This window comes from Sus scrofa, chromosome 17 (assembly GCF_000003025.6).
Source record: "Sus scrofa isolate TJ Tabasco breed Duroc chromosome 17, Sscrofa11.1, whole genome shotgun sequence".
In the NCBI taxonomy this organism is placed as follows: Eukaryota; Metazoa; Chordata; class Mammalia; order Artiodactyla; family Suidae; genus Sus; species Sus scrofa.
In genome coordinates, this window is record NC_010459.5 from 49,687,942 (window position 1) to 49,703,018 (window position 15,077).

General features: G+C 56.9%; 1 protein-coding gene across 3 annotated transcripts in view; it reads right to left on the reverse strand.

Annotated features, from left to right (window-relative positions):
- Window positions 1–15,077, reverse strand: part of SULF2 (sulfatase 2) — a 141,398-nt gene that overhangs the window by 24,221 nt on the left and 102,100 nt on the right. For all 3 annotated transcript variants that reach the window (XM_021077818.1, XM_021077816.1, XM_021077817.1), the window contains exons 6-11: window positions 11,832–11,982; window positions 9,915–10,090; window positions 5,725–5,853; window positions 4,280–4,336; window positions 3,631–3,760; window positions 1,296–1,491 (exon numbers count right to left, since the gene is read on the reverse strand). In XM_021077818.1, coding sequence (XP_020933477.1) covers window positions 1,296–1,491; window positions 3,631–3,760; window positions 4,280–4,336; window positions 5,725–5,853; window positions 9,915–10,090; window positions 11,832–11,982 — 839 coding nt within the window. The remainder of the gene's footprint in view (window positions 1–1,295; window positions 1,492–3,630; window positions 3,761–4,279; window positions 4,337–5,724; window positions 5,854–9,914; window positions 10,091–11,831; window positions 11,983–15,077) is intronic.

Here is a 15,077-nt window from a genome sequence, read left to right on the forward strand (position 1 = left end):
CTGCGGCCCCTGCCGAGGAGGGGGCGTAAAGGCTAAGGAAGCTTCTCCAGTTGGGATGGGGGCTCTTCCCCCCTCCCACGACAGCTGAGCCTCAAGCAAGGCGAGGGTTCATCTGCAAATAACTTGTAGTCACCGCCTCCTACCCCCTCCACTCCCTACCGCCCCCCCCATCCTATATCCAGGGTTTCTCTGCATCAGAGGATTCAACTGACCGTGGACCATGGAGAACTGCAGTATTTACTGCTGAAAAATATCCGTGTGAAAGTGGACCCAGGTAGCTCAAACCCACATTGTTCGAGGGTCAACTGTGCAGTGGATGCTCGTTGGATGCAGTGGTTCTGTTCTATAAAGTCCCTTGGACACGGAATTAGCGAGTACGGAACAAGTGCTCCTGGGGGAGATACGGGGCCGGGTTCCTTCGAGCCTTGGGTCGCAACACGCTTGTCAACCATCAATACAGGAACCTTATTTTATGTGTGTTGCCAGGATGTCTGTTTAAAGACACCCGGTTTATTTCGTTTTACTTTTTTGGGCCACGCCCACTGCATGCGGCAGTTTCTGGGCCAGGGATGGAACCTGTGCCACTGCATTGACTACGCTAAGTCCTTAACCCGCTGGGCCGCCGACTCCAAGACTACGGATTTACTGCACATGTTAATTCACTGACACTGAACTCAGGCCTGAAAGAAGCTTTTCTCACCCACGTGTCTGTCCCCCCATCACTGCCGTGATGGGCCAGGGGATAGTACACAGGACGTCAGCGCCACTTTGGGGCCATTTTAGATCATGAAGTCACCACAAAAAGGTACCTAATACCACAAAAGTGACACTAAATAGCTAAATAAATGGCTGGAGAGAGAAGGCAGAGGTCACCCTGCCTGGAAACCTGCAGGCTGGGCGACTTGAAATCTGCTGTGCTTTGCAAATGGACCGTCCGGTGCCTGAAACGCAGCTGGAGGGATTCTTGGAAAACACAGATCTGATCCTGGCGCCTCGGCTCCGCTGCTCAAGACCCAAGACCCTCGGGGGCTTCAGGTCTCGAGTTTGGAGCTCGTGATGTGGGCGGCGGCTGTCTCCCAGGCTCCCTCACCTTCTCCTGACGCTCCTGCTCCCCTGAGCCCTCGACACGCCGTCACCTTATCTTCCTTCTGTATCACTCCCCGCCCCCCCCCGATGGACAAAGCATGAGGGGTTCCGCTGCGTCCCCAGCCCTGAGACGAGACCTGGCCTTGGGATGCGTGTCTGTGGACCACGCAGAATGAAGGCGCGGGTCCCTTCCCTCCCGTCTCACTCACTCTTCTTGAAGAACTTCTTCCGACGTCCGGCCGGGCTGAGCTGCTCGTCCCCGCTGTCGCAGATGCAGGCCGCGCTGCCCTGGACGTAGTACTTGGGCACCAGGTTGGACAGGGCCTTGCTGCCCCCGGGCCGGGCGGGGCCCTTGCACTTGTGCAGCTTTAGCTTCCCCGTGGCGTCCTCCACGCACTGCCACTTCTGCAAGACACGCCAGGGCCTCAGCCTCCCGGGCCCGGGCCGGGGCTGCCCCCGCCGGCCCCCATCCTGGCACGTCCCTCTTGTGGCCCCGGCTGGGACACGGGCTCACAAGGGCTCCGTGCCTGCAACTAGCTGCTCTGGGATGGAGGGACACACGCCCGCAGTGGGACCCAGGGTGATGCGCTCTGGCTGAGCATGAGCCGGTCACGGGAAGGGCCCTCTCGGAGAAGCACCTGGTGGAGGGCATGGCTCGTGCACAGAAAAGGGCTTTCCTGGAAGGCACAGCATGAACCGAGACAGAGCAGCAGCACCAGCATCTGCCGGCAGGGAGATCCTGGGGCTGGGATCCTGGAGGCCCTGGAGTTCTGAGTCTGGGGGCCGGGTGGGACTGACGCCTCCCCAGCTGGTCTAGGCCCCCCGTGCTCCTTCCCTCTGGGTTTAGCAGTGGGCTCCGACAGTCTGTTCTGAAGATACTGGTACTGCCCCCTCCTCTGCGGGGCGGGGGGGGGGGGGGAACTGCCCCACCCCCATGTGCTGGGAGTAGGAAAGGCGAAGATGGGCCAGCAGGGGGCGACTCAGACAAGGATTCCCAGGGGACAAAGCCCCCCAGGCCTCATCTGCCCATTCCTTGGAGCTCAGACCTGAAACTGGAACCACTTTGAGATCTGCCCAGAACGTCTGCTCCAGGAAGGCATGGCTTTCTGTTCAGGGCATTTGAGGCTGTGGCTGCCCCAGTGCCTGGGAGCGTGCCAGCAGCGAGGCTGCTCTGAGCGCTGCTCCAGCAGCTCCAGCAGCTCCAGCAGCTCCAGCGTAAGCCAGAGCTCTTCAGCAGCTCAGGCTGGTTCTTCCCAACAGGTGTCCTCCACGGCCTGGGGAGGGGCTGTGGCTTGCAAACAAATGCTGGATGGGGAGGGGGTGGGGGTGGGGTTGCTACAGGGGCAGGTCGGGGCTAATTCTGAGTCTAGTGATAAGTCAGAGCCGCCTGGATGCAGCCTGTGACCCCCACCCAGCTCGTACCCCGCGTTGGTGGCCCACAGGTCTACCAGTGAGAAACGGACTACGGAGGCCCGGGTTTCACTTGTTCTTACAGGTGCAACGGGCACGCATATCTGGGCCTGAGCCACAGTGGATGAGCTCAAAGTCCCAGCTCCCCTGCTCCTGCCTGCCGAGGACCAGGCCAGGCCAGGCCACCCCTGCCGTTCCCCCTTGCTCATCACAACCCTCCCCACCCCCCAACCCAGCCTCCTAGCTTCTGGCCTTTCTTTCCAAGGCTCTGCTCCCACCCCCACCCCTGGCCCCCAGAGCCCCCGCGGGCTTTCTGGCACCAGTCAGTTTCTGCCGTCTCCAAACACTAGTCGGATTATAATTTCTTTAGTATTTCTCTCGAAATCAATTCATTTTTAAAACTTATTTACTTAAGGAGTTTCCACTGTAGCACAGTGGAAAAGAATCTGACTAGGAACCATGAGGTTGCAGGTTCGATCCCTGGCCTCTGTTCAGTGGGTTAAGGATCCGGCATTGCCATGAGCTGTGGTGTAGGCTGCAGACACGGCTTGGATCTGGCGTTGCTGTGGCTCTGGCGTAGGCTGGCGGCTACAGCTCCCATTGGACCCCTAGCCTGGGAACCTCCATATGCCGCGGGTGTGGCCCTAAAAAGTGAGACAAAAAAAAAATTATTTACTTAAAAAGGCAATTTCTCAGAAATTGACAGAACATTGTAAATCAACTATAATAAAAAAGTTTTCTTTAAAAAAGGCAATTTCTTATTATTCCTGTGTAAGTGGGAAACCCTCCATGAAGATGATCTGAGACTGAAAACAATTGAAATAGTTGTTTAACTTTATAAATACTGTGCAGAGGCCAGCAGTGTCTTTGTCATAGAGGGACTGAGCAAGAGGCACAGCGCAGCTAAAGACACACATGCGCCCCCACGGGAGACCTGTCCTCTGATGGGAGCTTCACCTGTATCACTTGGCATCACCCTGGGTCTCACACAGCAAGGGCACTGGTCCTGCTGGTCCACTGGCCTAAAGGCCGGGGAGCAGGCCCGGGCCGTGGTTAGGAGGGGTGACCCCTGGGAGAGAAGGAGGGACAGGAAAGGCACTGTCCCCGGCCCAGGGCCCGGCTGAGCATCCTCACCTGGCCCAGCTGCTCACACGCCGTCTGGTACTCGGCGCGCTGACACAGGTCTTTCACGCGCTGGTACTTGGGCAGGAAGTTCTCCTCCTGGGCATCCACCTTGTCACTGTCCCTCTTATGGAGCAGTTTGCTGTGGGGCGGAGAGCAAGCACAGGACTGGCCCCTGGCTCCGGGGGAGGGCGTGGCCTGCCCGAGAGGTGGCCCCCACCGGGCCCTGGTGTGGTGTCGCCAGGGAGGAGGTGGGTCAAATCTTCTCGCTGTCACCGACTTAAGAAATGGGGATTGTATAAGAATCCTCCCAAATGACACAGGTTGGCAACAAACTGAAAAGCATGTAAGGCATTGTACAGACAGGACCACACCTGTCTGAAGGGTACAGGTGGCCTCCAGACGCAAATTCTCTATCAACCATTGGAACAGCGAATGGCTTCCTTGTGGGTGGGGGCGGAGTGTGGACACACATTTCCAGCCACTGGTGGAAGGTACAACAACAGCCACCTGCTTCGTCCTGCCCTCCACGGGGAGGTCTCTAACGTCACGGGGGGAGGTGGCGGCTGCCAGGCACTTTCTGGGATGGAGCAGGTGGGGGCTGCCTGGGGGCTGCTCGGCCACACGCGCAGGGGTGGCTCCCGCGGGCCCCCGCACTCACCCTCTCTCTACCAGGAAGGAGTCCCTCCAAACCCTCATCTTCTTCTTCAAGTGGAACCTGGGAAAAAAGCACACTTCGTCTTCCCATCAGTGTGGGGGGGCTCAGAGGTCCCCCCCCCGCCCCCGAAGCAGGGATGGTGCTCGGAGCCTTGGCTCAAATCAGCACAGACCCCGGGGGGGCAGCCGGGGTGAGTACAGGTGCTCACATCCCCAGAGACCTGCATTTCCCTGGAGACTGGGTCTGAGGGTACGAGGGGTGGAAACGACCCAGGTCGAAGTCACTCTGAGCCACACACGGTCGTGGCATGTTCACCTCCGCGCCTCCCAGCAGGTCCGAGGGCTCCCTCAGGGTCGGAGAGATCACTTCTCCAGCTCAGCGCCGGAAGGGCTCAGCCTGACTAGGTTAATTACACTGTGTTTCCGGGGGGTGTTTTTCCCCTTTGATCCTCTGAAGTCGGATCGGTGTAATTTAAGTCTGCATCTCATAGTTTCGCTCTATCATTTCCATGTCCCAGATGGGGAAGCCGCCACCCTGAGCCTGACTCCCAGCTATGCTGGCTCCCAAACCAGTGCCCCCGCCCCCACCCCCCACATATGCCATCTATACTCTTGCAGTTCACAAAATATCTTAGAGGGAGGAGGCTCAACAGATTGTCCCTACTGGACAATCACACGTGGACAGACAGTGCCCACCAGGGCTGGACCCTCTGAGCTGCAGGAGGTCCTTGCTAGAGGTTGCAACCCTCTGTGTCTTGGGGCCATCAACACAGTGGGCAGTTACATTGTTGGCCACCAGATGTCGCTGCTGCCTCGTCAGTGACTGAGTCCTCCTGTCCCCACCAGACCCAGCTCACCTCCCTGCCACCTATTTTTTTTTTTTGGCTTGCCATCACTGTCCTTTTTTCTGCCACCAGGATATCTAGGAATATGTTCCCATCACACCATCCAGCACTAGTGCCACAGAGCATGGCGATTAAGAGTGCAGCCTCCAGCCTGGAGTCTGAAAGCCGGAGTCAGACCCAGACCTGCCAAGAGACCTCTGACAAGTCATTTGTCCTTTGAGATGCAATTTCCGAGTTGGCAAAATGGGATCCTCGCCATGTCTAGTGCACTGGGTTACAGCGAATTCAAAATTCAGAACAAGGCCTGGCATACAGTCAGCGCTGAATTGGTGTTCATTCCGACTGTGGTTACTCTTTCTGCAAGTCTTACTCAGTTTAGGCTCGGAGAGCATCCTCACCTGGCTCCTGTGGCCACACTCCAGCTGGGAAGGTGGAATCTTAGGGAGGGAGCCGCCTCCTCTCCCACGGCAGGTACGTGGTCAGGGTTGGGGGGGGGGCCCTAGCACCCCAGCTCCTGACCTTGAGGATACCCTCCTCTTGACCTGCACAGCTTGGCCACGAGTTCCCGCAGTCCGGGGGCCCAGCACCCACGCTGCCCCCTCACCGGTTCGCCGGCCGCTCTGTGTCCAGCAGCTTGAGGATGGATTTCCCGTCCATATCCGAGGGGATGTCCAGCCCTGCGATGTCCAGGATGGTGGGGGCCAGGTCGATGTTCAGGACGATGTGGGGATTCCTGAGGGGGGCAGGGAGAGCAGCACTCGGCCACCTGGGCAGAGGTGACCCAGCCTCCCTCCGAAGAGGGGTGGTTGGGGGGTGGGAGGTCGCAGGGGGGGGTGCTGATGCCCCGAAGTGAGGGAAGCTGTGGTCCTTCGTGTCCCTCTCCTGCCCCTCGGCCCCCAATGCTCCCCCTCGGCACCCCAGTTCAGCCGAACCCTGCCCTGACCTCCGTGCCCTCCCCACAACCACAGGAAGCTGGGGATCACAGCCCCCACCTGGCCTCGACGTGGCTCTTGCTTCTGCCAGGAAGGCCCTCCCTGCCCCCACTTCCTGAACAAAGACACCCTCTTTTAAGGGCTCTCCCAATCCTTGGACCTTCCCCTGGGTCCTTCTCTGAACCCCTGAGGCAAACACTGCCCCCCGCTCCCCCTGCCCAATGTTCCTAAATAGGCCAAGCATGGGGCCTTTGCCCTGGTGGCCTCTCTGCCCAGAATATTCTTCCTTTGTGCCCCAGCAAGCATTTCACTCCCCACCTTTACTTCCTGGCTAAACAATTTCCAAGGAGGCTCATGACACACTAAGTGGCCACGCTCTGGGCATCACGCCCTCATGCGATCCCCTCGAGGGTGGGCCAAATGGATAGAACGTGGCAAGGGTGACAGATGTCAGACCACGTGATGTCACATGGTATCCTATTGTCTTGTTCACTGGCCCTTCTTGGTCTCTCTTTCCTCCCTGGTTGGTTCTGAAGAAGCAAGCTGCCCTTAATTCGCCCCCAGCAAGGATGCCTGGTGAACACCCCGGGAGGCAGGCTGTGTGAGCTCAAGTGCTGTTTGCACCTGAACAACCACGTGAGTGGGGAAATGGGTCCTTCCCCAGTCGAGCCTCCAGATGGGACAGCAGCCCTGGCGGATGCCTGGATGTCAGCGTAAGCAGAGGACCAACCTCAGCTGGGCGCAGACCTCTGACCCACAGAGACTGTGATACACGCGTGGCGCTTTCAGTTGCCAGGTGTCCAGTCGTTGGTCACACAGCACTGATGTGAGGCCCTTCCCGAGGACCTTGTTTAGAACGGCCACCCTCCCCTTCCTTGCTCTGTCTTGCTCCCAAAGCCTTGTCACCAGTTTTCCACATATTTGACTCATTTTCCCGGCTTGCTGTCTACTGCCCAAGTAGAATCTAATGGGAAGGCAGCAGGCATTTCTGTCTGCCTTGTTCACTATGTAACCCGAAGACTTTTACACTTAGAGCACACAGTAGGTGCTCAATAAGTGCTAGCTCAGTGAATTCTGTTATTTACGCCCCCCCCCCCATGCATCTGTTACTTCTCCCGCATCTGGTTTTGACCTGGGGTGTTGCTGACATGGTGGTGAGTGACTTGCGGGCGGTGCCCAGCACAGGGCTATACCCGTTGGATGGACGATGGCCGCATGGACACATTCTCCATCAAACTGGGGCAGGGCCTGGGTCCAAGGGTTTCAGATGTCTTTCACCTCCTGCCTCTCCCTAGCCTGGCACCTTGTGAACACTGGGTGGGGAAGGGTGGGCAGCCAGGTGTGCTGGAGGGTCGTGGGGTGAGGCTGGGCAGGTGAGAGAAGCTGGGTGGTGGAGGGCCTTGAAGCCAGTGGGCGGGTGACCACATAGTCTAGAGGCATCTGGAAAAGACTGCTGGGTGACAGGGAGCTAAGGTGAATGTTGGCAACCAACAGCGGGATTGATTTGAGATTGTCCGGGGGTCCTGCTCTGCTCAGCCTGGGCAGGATGGACAGAACTGTATTTCCCAGCCAGCATCCACGCCGGGCTCAGTGGGAACAGCTTCCGATTCTGGAGGAACTACCAGCGTCATTCAGATTCCACCACCAGATGTACTCGGCTGGGTCACTCAAGGCTTCTATCACCCCAGTTACAGCGCCTGGTTCAGGGATGGACGCAGGACCCGAGTCAGGCCACTGAGAATCAGCCTCAGGGCTTCTGTTCAAACCACTGTTTATTTTCCCAAGCTGGATGGCTTAAAAGTCTGGGGCTGTGATGACCCTGCCACTGGGAGAGCAATAGCCTGAGAATGAAGCCAATTTGGAGGAAGCAGGACTCAGAGATGGAAAATGAGAGCTTCCTGTTGTCATGATGTGACAGCTGGATCTAGCCTTGCCTGAATCCAGAGCCGACCTTGGACTTTCCAGTTACTGTAGCAACTGCACTCCTTCTCTCTTACTTGCCTTGCTCATTTTGAGACTCCTTTCTGCTCACAACCCAAAGAGTCCTGGCTGACAGCCCTGAGTCTGACATTTGCACTCTCTTTCTCTGTGGTTTTGGGTCCTAAGAGCCAGATCACAGCCTCTGAGGCTGACCAAACCCACAATCTCTGTGCTTGTAGAGTCCTGATGGGTCAAATTCTTTCTATTCACAGGGGCGGTGCAAGGTTTCTAAGAGGCGTTATGGGGTGGTGGACAGTTGCGGAGGCTGGCTGGTTTCAAGTTCCAGCTCTTCCCCTTAAGTGCTATGTAACCTCAGGGAACTTAACTTGTGCCTCCGTTTCCTTGGCTTTCAAGGAGGGATAATAATAGCCATCTACCTTATAGGGTTGTTGTGATGCTTCAGTGAATTACCTGGATGAAAAAATGCTTACACTGGGAGTTCCCGTTGTGGCTCAGCGGAAACGAATCCAACTAGGAACCTTGAGGTTGCGGGTTCGATCCCTGGCCTCGCTCAGTGGGTGAAAGATTTGGCGTTGCTGTGAGCTGTGGTGTAGGTCACAGATGTGGCTAGGATCTGGCATTGCTGGGGCTGTGGTATAGGCTGGAGGCTACAGCTCCAATGAGACCCCTAGCCTGGGAACCTCCATATGCTGCAGGTGCAGCCCTAAAAAGACTCAAAAAAAAAAAAATGCTTACACTGAAGCCTGAAGAATAAGCTCAGATATTGTTATTATAGCCATTTGTTTCCTTTTTTCTTTTTTTTTCGCTGCCCCAGGGCATATGAAGTTCCCAGGCCAGGGATCAGACACGATCTGCAGGTGTGACCTAAGCTGCAGCTGCAGCAATGCTGGGTCCTTAAACCACTGTACTGGGCCAGAGATCGAACCTGCGTCTCAGAGCTTGCAAGATGCTGCTGATCCTGTTTTGCCACAGTGGGAACTCCTACAGCTATTATTATAGGTGGCGACCCTGCAACCCTGAAAGTGAGGCACTGGGTGAGGTTGGCAGAGGAAGGGGGACGAGGCTGGGCCTGAGCTCGCACAGCCTGCCTCCTGGAACTGCCACCCAGCATCCCAGGCGGTGGGAACATCTTGGTCCCGAGATGGTACTTCCAACGCCCTTCGGGAGGAATTCTGCAACAAGCCCTGTCAGGGCCTGTGTGTGTCCTGGGCTCTGGGCTCGGATGGACGTCAGACCAAAAAGCCCTGGAACAGTGATGCATCTGCATTTTAAACCACCAATCGGGTGGGTTCCTGGAATGTCCTGGCTGATCTGAGGATGCGGTGGCCACCACGGCTGGCCTGCCTACCCCTCCCTGCATAGAGATGGCATTTGCACTGCCAGAACGTGTCACTGCCAAGGTTAATCCAAGAGGAATGCTGGCGGAGGGCCCACGTGGGTGGCGAGGAGAGCTGTTTCCCGGGCGCTGCTGGTCTCAGGGGGTGCGGGAAAAGCGCTGCCCGGGCGCCTCCCTGACAAGCCCCAGGCCCAAGGACTACTCGGGCCGGAGAGAAACCGAGGTGGCAGCCCCACGCGCTGGAGGTGACACACACACAAACACCGCACACACACAGAGCCCTGCTCCCTGACTCCCTGGCAGAGTGCCCGCCACAAACAATCTGTTTTCACAGGTGCTCCCAGCTCCGGCCCTCCCATCAGAGGGGTAGGCGACGCGTCAGAGTCCACCTGGGTGACATCATTACTCTGTCGCTGGCACGGAGATCCACCTGCCCGAGTCACTGTCCGGCGGCGCTGGACAGCGGGCGGGGAGGGGAGTCCTGCTGCGCTGCCTGCGGCTCACCTGTCTGGGTGCCAGCGGAGCCTGGAGGCCTCCCTGGGCCTCGGGGACTTTGGGGCGCCGGCGGGGGGGGGGTGCACTCACAGCGAGCCGGCCTCCACGTTGGGGCCCCTCACGTAGAACGGGACCCGGATGTCAAACTCATAGGGCATGGACTTGCCCTTCACCAGGCCGAACTGGCCGATGTGGTAGCCGTGGTCGGCGGTGTACACGATGTAGGTGTTATCCAGCTCGCCCGTCTCCACCAGCATGTTGTAGATCTGAAATGTGGGGGGGAGGGGGTGCCGTCAGTGGGTGGCCACCAGCCACGCAGGGCGCTTCGGCCGCCGCGAATCTGAAGGTTAAGTTTTCCTGTATTTTACTGAATTTAAATAGTCATGGATGGAGTTCCCAACGTGGCTCAGTGGTTAATGAATCCGACTAGGAACCATGAGGTTGTGGGTTCGATCCCTGGGCTTGCTCACCGGGTTATGGATCTGGTGTTGCCGTGAGCTGTGGTGTGGGTTGCAGACGTGGCTTGGATCCCACGTTGCTGTGGCTCTGGCGTAGGCCAGTGGCTAGAGCTCCGATTCGACCCCTAGCCTGGGAACCTCCATATGCCACGGGAGCAGCCCAAGAAATGGCAAAAAGACAAAAAAAAAAAAAAAAAAAAGTCATGGATAACTTAAAAAAAATATATCCATGCAACGGGAGTTCCCTTCATGGCTCAGAGGTTAATGAACCCGATGAGGATCCAGGAGGAGGCGGGCTGGATCCCTGGCCTCGTTCCATGGGTTAAGGATCCGACGTTGCCGTGAGCTGTGGTGTTGGTGGCAGATGCTGTCTGGATCCAGCGGGGCTGTGGCTGTGGTGGAGGTGGGCCGTGTAGCTCCGATTTGACCTCTGTCCTGGGATCGTCCATGTGCCGCGGGTGAGGCCCTAAAAAGGAAAAAAAATATCCATGCAACAGAAAATTCTCCAACAATAAAAACAAGGAAGCACTGACACAGGCAACCATCTGGACGAACCGTGAAAACATCCCAGTAGGTGAAAGAAGTCAGAGGAAAAACCCCACTTCCTGTAGGATTCCTTTTATAGGAAATGTCCAGAAGAGGCACATCCAGAGAGACACAAGGGAGTTGCCTCAGGCGAGGGGGTGAGGAGAGTTCAGGGGTGAAGGCCAGCAGCAGCAGGGTTTGTCTTTGGGGTGATGAAACTGCTCTAAAATGGACTGTAGTGATAACTGCCAACCCTGAGAATACACTGAAACCACTGAGGGTGGAGGCATAAATTAGGGGTTCGGGATTGATGTATATGTGGAGTTCCCACCCTGGCTCAGCAGAAAGGAATCTGACCAGCACCCGAGAGGACGCAGGTTCGAGCCCTAGCCCCGCTCAGTGGGTTGAGGATCTGGCGTTGCTGCAGCTGTGGGGTCAGCCAGCGGCTGCAGCTCTGATTCGAGCCCTAGCCTGGGAACCTCCATATGCCTTGGGTGCGGCCCTAAAGAAACAAAAGCAAACCACATACACACCACTATCCATCAAACAGATAACCACCAAGGACCTTCTGTAGAGCACAGGGAGCTATGCTCAGTATTTTGGAATAACCTACAAGGGAAAAGAATCTGGAAAAAAAAAAAAAAGTATACATATAACAGAACCACTTTCCATACACCAGAAACGAATACAACATTGTAAAGCCATTAGACTTCAAACCCAAACCAAAACAGAGCACGCCCACTGAAATGTACACTGGGATTGGCTGAGCTGCGAGGTGTGTGCATTACACGTCCACAAAGCTGTTTAATCACGTCCACAGCCACACGGGGCTCCCGCACTGAGCAGAGCCGGGGCTGGAACACAGGCTCCACGAGGGCAGGGCGTTGGCTGGGTTTGCTCACAGCCGGCTCCCCTTTTCATCCTGCCTCTGTCTCTACTCCCGCCCCGCTGACGTTGCTGGGGGTCGGGAGGAAGGGGGAAGGGCAGGGCGGGAGGCCGATGGGGTGGGGGCGGGGCAGCCTACCGTCTCCATCGAGTCGTCCACGGACATGAGGGTCTGCAGGCGCTTCCGCTGCAGCATGTTGGTGAATTCCATGTGGATGGGCTTCATGGGCCCCGTGTAGCGCATGATCCAGTGCTTGTCAGGGTTGGGCGCGTAGTTGTAGCTCGGGGTGCTGGCGGGATGACACCGAGGTTAGGTTGGGGGGGGGGCGGTGCCTGGGCCTAGCTCCGCCCCCCCCCCACCGGACTCTCCCCACATCTCGGGGGGAGCTGCAGCCTGGGGTGAAACCTCCCCCATCTGGATGCTGGCAGGTCAAGGTCGATCCTCGTTAGGTTGGCCTCTCTCCACGTGTGGGGCGTGCACGTGGGGAGAGCCTGAAGCCCCAAAGGGAGACCATCCCTCCCGTTTTCATGAACAGGCCCCTTGCGTCAAGGCCAAAGTCTCAGTCTGTGCTGGGCTCACCTCCCTCTGGAAGGAGGAGAGACATTCAAGTGCAGAGCCTCCAGCAGGCGCAGCACCCAATTCTAACTTACTAAGAGGGCATTCAGTTGGGTCGATGGCAAGTGACAGTTATTGTGGTTAATTATGTACGGCGTGGCTACAGCATTTCCTTTTGTGATAGATTTTAGTTAAAAGAAAAGGAAACGGTTAAAAAATTAGGTGAACAGTCTGGCATGTACGGCCCAAAGCTGAGGCTGGTGCTTGAGTGGGTACGTTTGGGACACGCCACCTTCTCTGACTCAGCTGTCACCGTGATTCTTCCCGTGTGGTTTACTCTCGCATTCACGACAGAGGAAACAGAGGGTCAGAGGGGACCTGCTTGTGGTCTTACTCGGTGGGTGGTGGAGCCACTGGGCTCCGTGACTTAGGCTGCGGGATCAGCTGCAATGAATGAACACGCACAGGAGAAGCTCTGACGCTGCTGCGCTCTGACGATGCGCCCGCCGGGTTCAACTCCTGGGAGGGTTTGCCTCTATTATTCATTTAATGCTCCTCACAGTTGTAGGAGCTGGTGCTGCTTTTATGCTCCTTGGCGGACATGGGGATGCTCAGGCCCAGAGAAAAGACTAACTCGCCACAGTCCACACATTACAAGAGCCCGCAGAGCGTGGGCAACCCTCACGCTGGCGCTGATGACACCTGAGGGCCAGACCTGAGCCTCCCTCTCCTGGCGGAGCTGCAAGCAGAGGTGGAACTTGCACTGCCTAAAGCCAAAAGCATTTCGAGACAGCTATTAAGGAGGCAAAGGCCTTGGGGCGTGGGGGGTGGTGGTGCGAGGGCCCCAAATGCCCTTCTCTCAGGGTCAGGACCCCGGTCCCCACCCCCCAATCATAACCCCAGGGTAGGAGGCGCAGGGCAGCGGGTGGCAGCCTGACAGTTATGGCGACTGTTGCTATGCAGAGCGTGGGTGAGTCACAAGATTCCTTCTGGACTTTGCTTTGCCTCTCTGGCTGGTCTCCTGCTGTTAAATCCAACCCCAGCCCACGGCCTCCTTTGATGACGAGAAACGCCGCCCTCTCCCTTGCAAGCCCCCGGCCCCTCTCTGCCCTGCGCTCCTCGCCCAGAAGCCCGAAGGGGCAGCGGAGGCAGGGGCTGCTCGAGAGATGCCCTCAGGGGCCCAGATGCAGCACAAAAATGCAGAGCAGTCATCCCCGAGTCAGACTCTCCTGGGCTGGGGTCTGCCCTGGAGAATGGGCAGGAGCTTGTCAGGGCTCTGATTTCTGAAGCCCTTCTTGGGGGCCACGGTCTGGAGTCCTGCTCGGGCCTAGGCGGGCTGGCCGGTCTCCACCCGCCCTGCCCCCAGGAGGGTGTCCCGTTTTCACAGGAACCCAGCCGCCTGCTAAACAAAGAGTTGAAACCCTCACCTCCTCAAGAATCCGAGGAATGTCTGGTGGCTCACAACCCGCCTGAAGGATAACATCCCTCCTGGGCTGGGGGGCTGGGGGTGGCGGGCGGGAGGGTGAGTGGGCCCCCTGCTTGGTATCTGGAGACCTGACCCCCCCCCCCCCCCCCCGCCCAGGATGTGAGCAGGGGCCTGGCTCCCGCGGGTGATAAAAGGAGGGCCTTACTTCAAAGACACTCTGGGGGCTGTGTGTGTGTGTGTGTGTGTGTGTGTGTGTCTCTCTGTGAATATCTGGGTGTCTGTTTCTGTGTGTACATGTGTCTATGACTGTTTTTCTGCATGTCTGTGTATACATGTCTCTGTGTGTAGCTCTGGGTGTGTTTGTATCAGTGTTCATTTTTATGTGTGTCTCTGGGTTTGTGTGTCAGTGTGTGTATATGTGCTTGTATCTTTGTATCTCCATGTGTTTGTGTCTGTTTCTGTGTATCTGTATGTGTCTGTACCTTTGTGTTTCTGTATATGTGCTTGTATGTACATGTCTGTGTTTGTATGTGCATTTATGTATCTTTGTGTGTCTATATGTGTATCTTGTGCATCTGTGTGTGCATTTGCATATCTTTGTGTGTCTATATGGGTATCTGTGTGTCCTGTGTATCTACCTGGGTGTGCATTTGCGTATCTTTGTGTCTATATGTGTGTCTGTACCTATATGTACCTTTGCATGTGTGTGCATCTCTGTGTGTGTATGGGGCTGGGGAGGGTGGGTGAGGCCCTGGGCAGGGGGTATAGGTCCACATGGCACCAAGTAGCATTTGTCAGAACCCACAAGCCCAGCCCAAGAACATAGCACAGGGTTTGATGGAGTGAGAACTTTTGACAGGAGCCTTGAGAGAGAAAGATCTGGAACTCTGACCCAAGGACTCTGTCCCCTCCTCAGCCCCCTGACTGTTATAATTAAACATCCCAGCTGCAGAACTTTCTGGCGTTTGGTTTTGTTTTGGAAATGATTATACCCCAGAGATAAGACAGCCTTCCAAACACACCCCTAATAAGGCGAGGGGGTGCTCTGGGTTGGGAATAGCAGGCATCGCTCATGTTCAATTTCTATAATTTTCATCTCAAAGGGAAAATAAATGAGCAGGCAATGTCAAACAAGCTCATCAGGAAACTCAGGGCTGCTGAGCGTCAGGGTGCCAGCACCTCTGTTAGAGGAGAAGCTGCAGAAGCAAAGCCTGCGTTCCCTACCCCGCGGCTCCTCCCTTAGGTGGGGCGGAGCTGCCCTTACGCCCCTTCCCAGGAAGGTGAGCTGTTGGGCGGGGGTAGGGGGCGCTGGTATCTCGGCGGGAGGAGTGGGCTGGGGTGGGGTGGGGGCGGGCAGCCGACTTGTGCAGGGAGCCAGTGTGCCGTCTGGGGAGGGAGGGAGG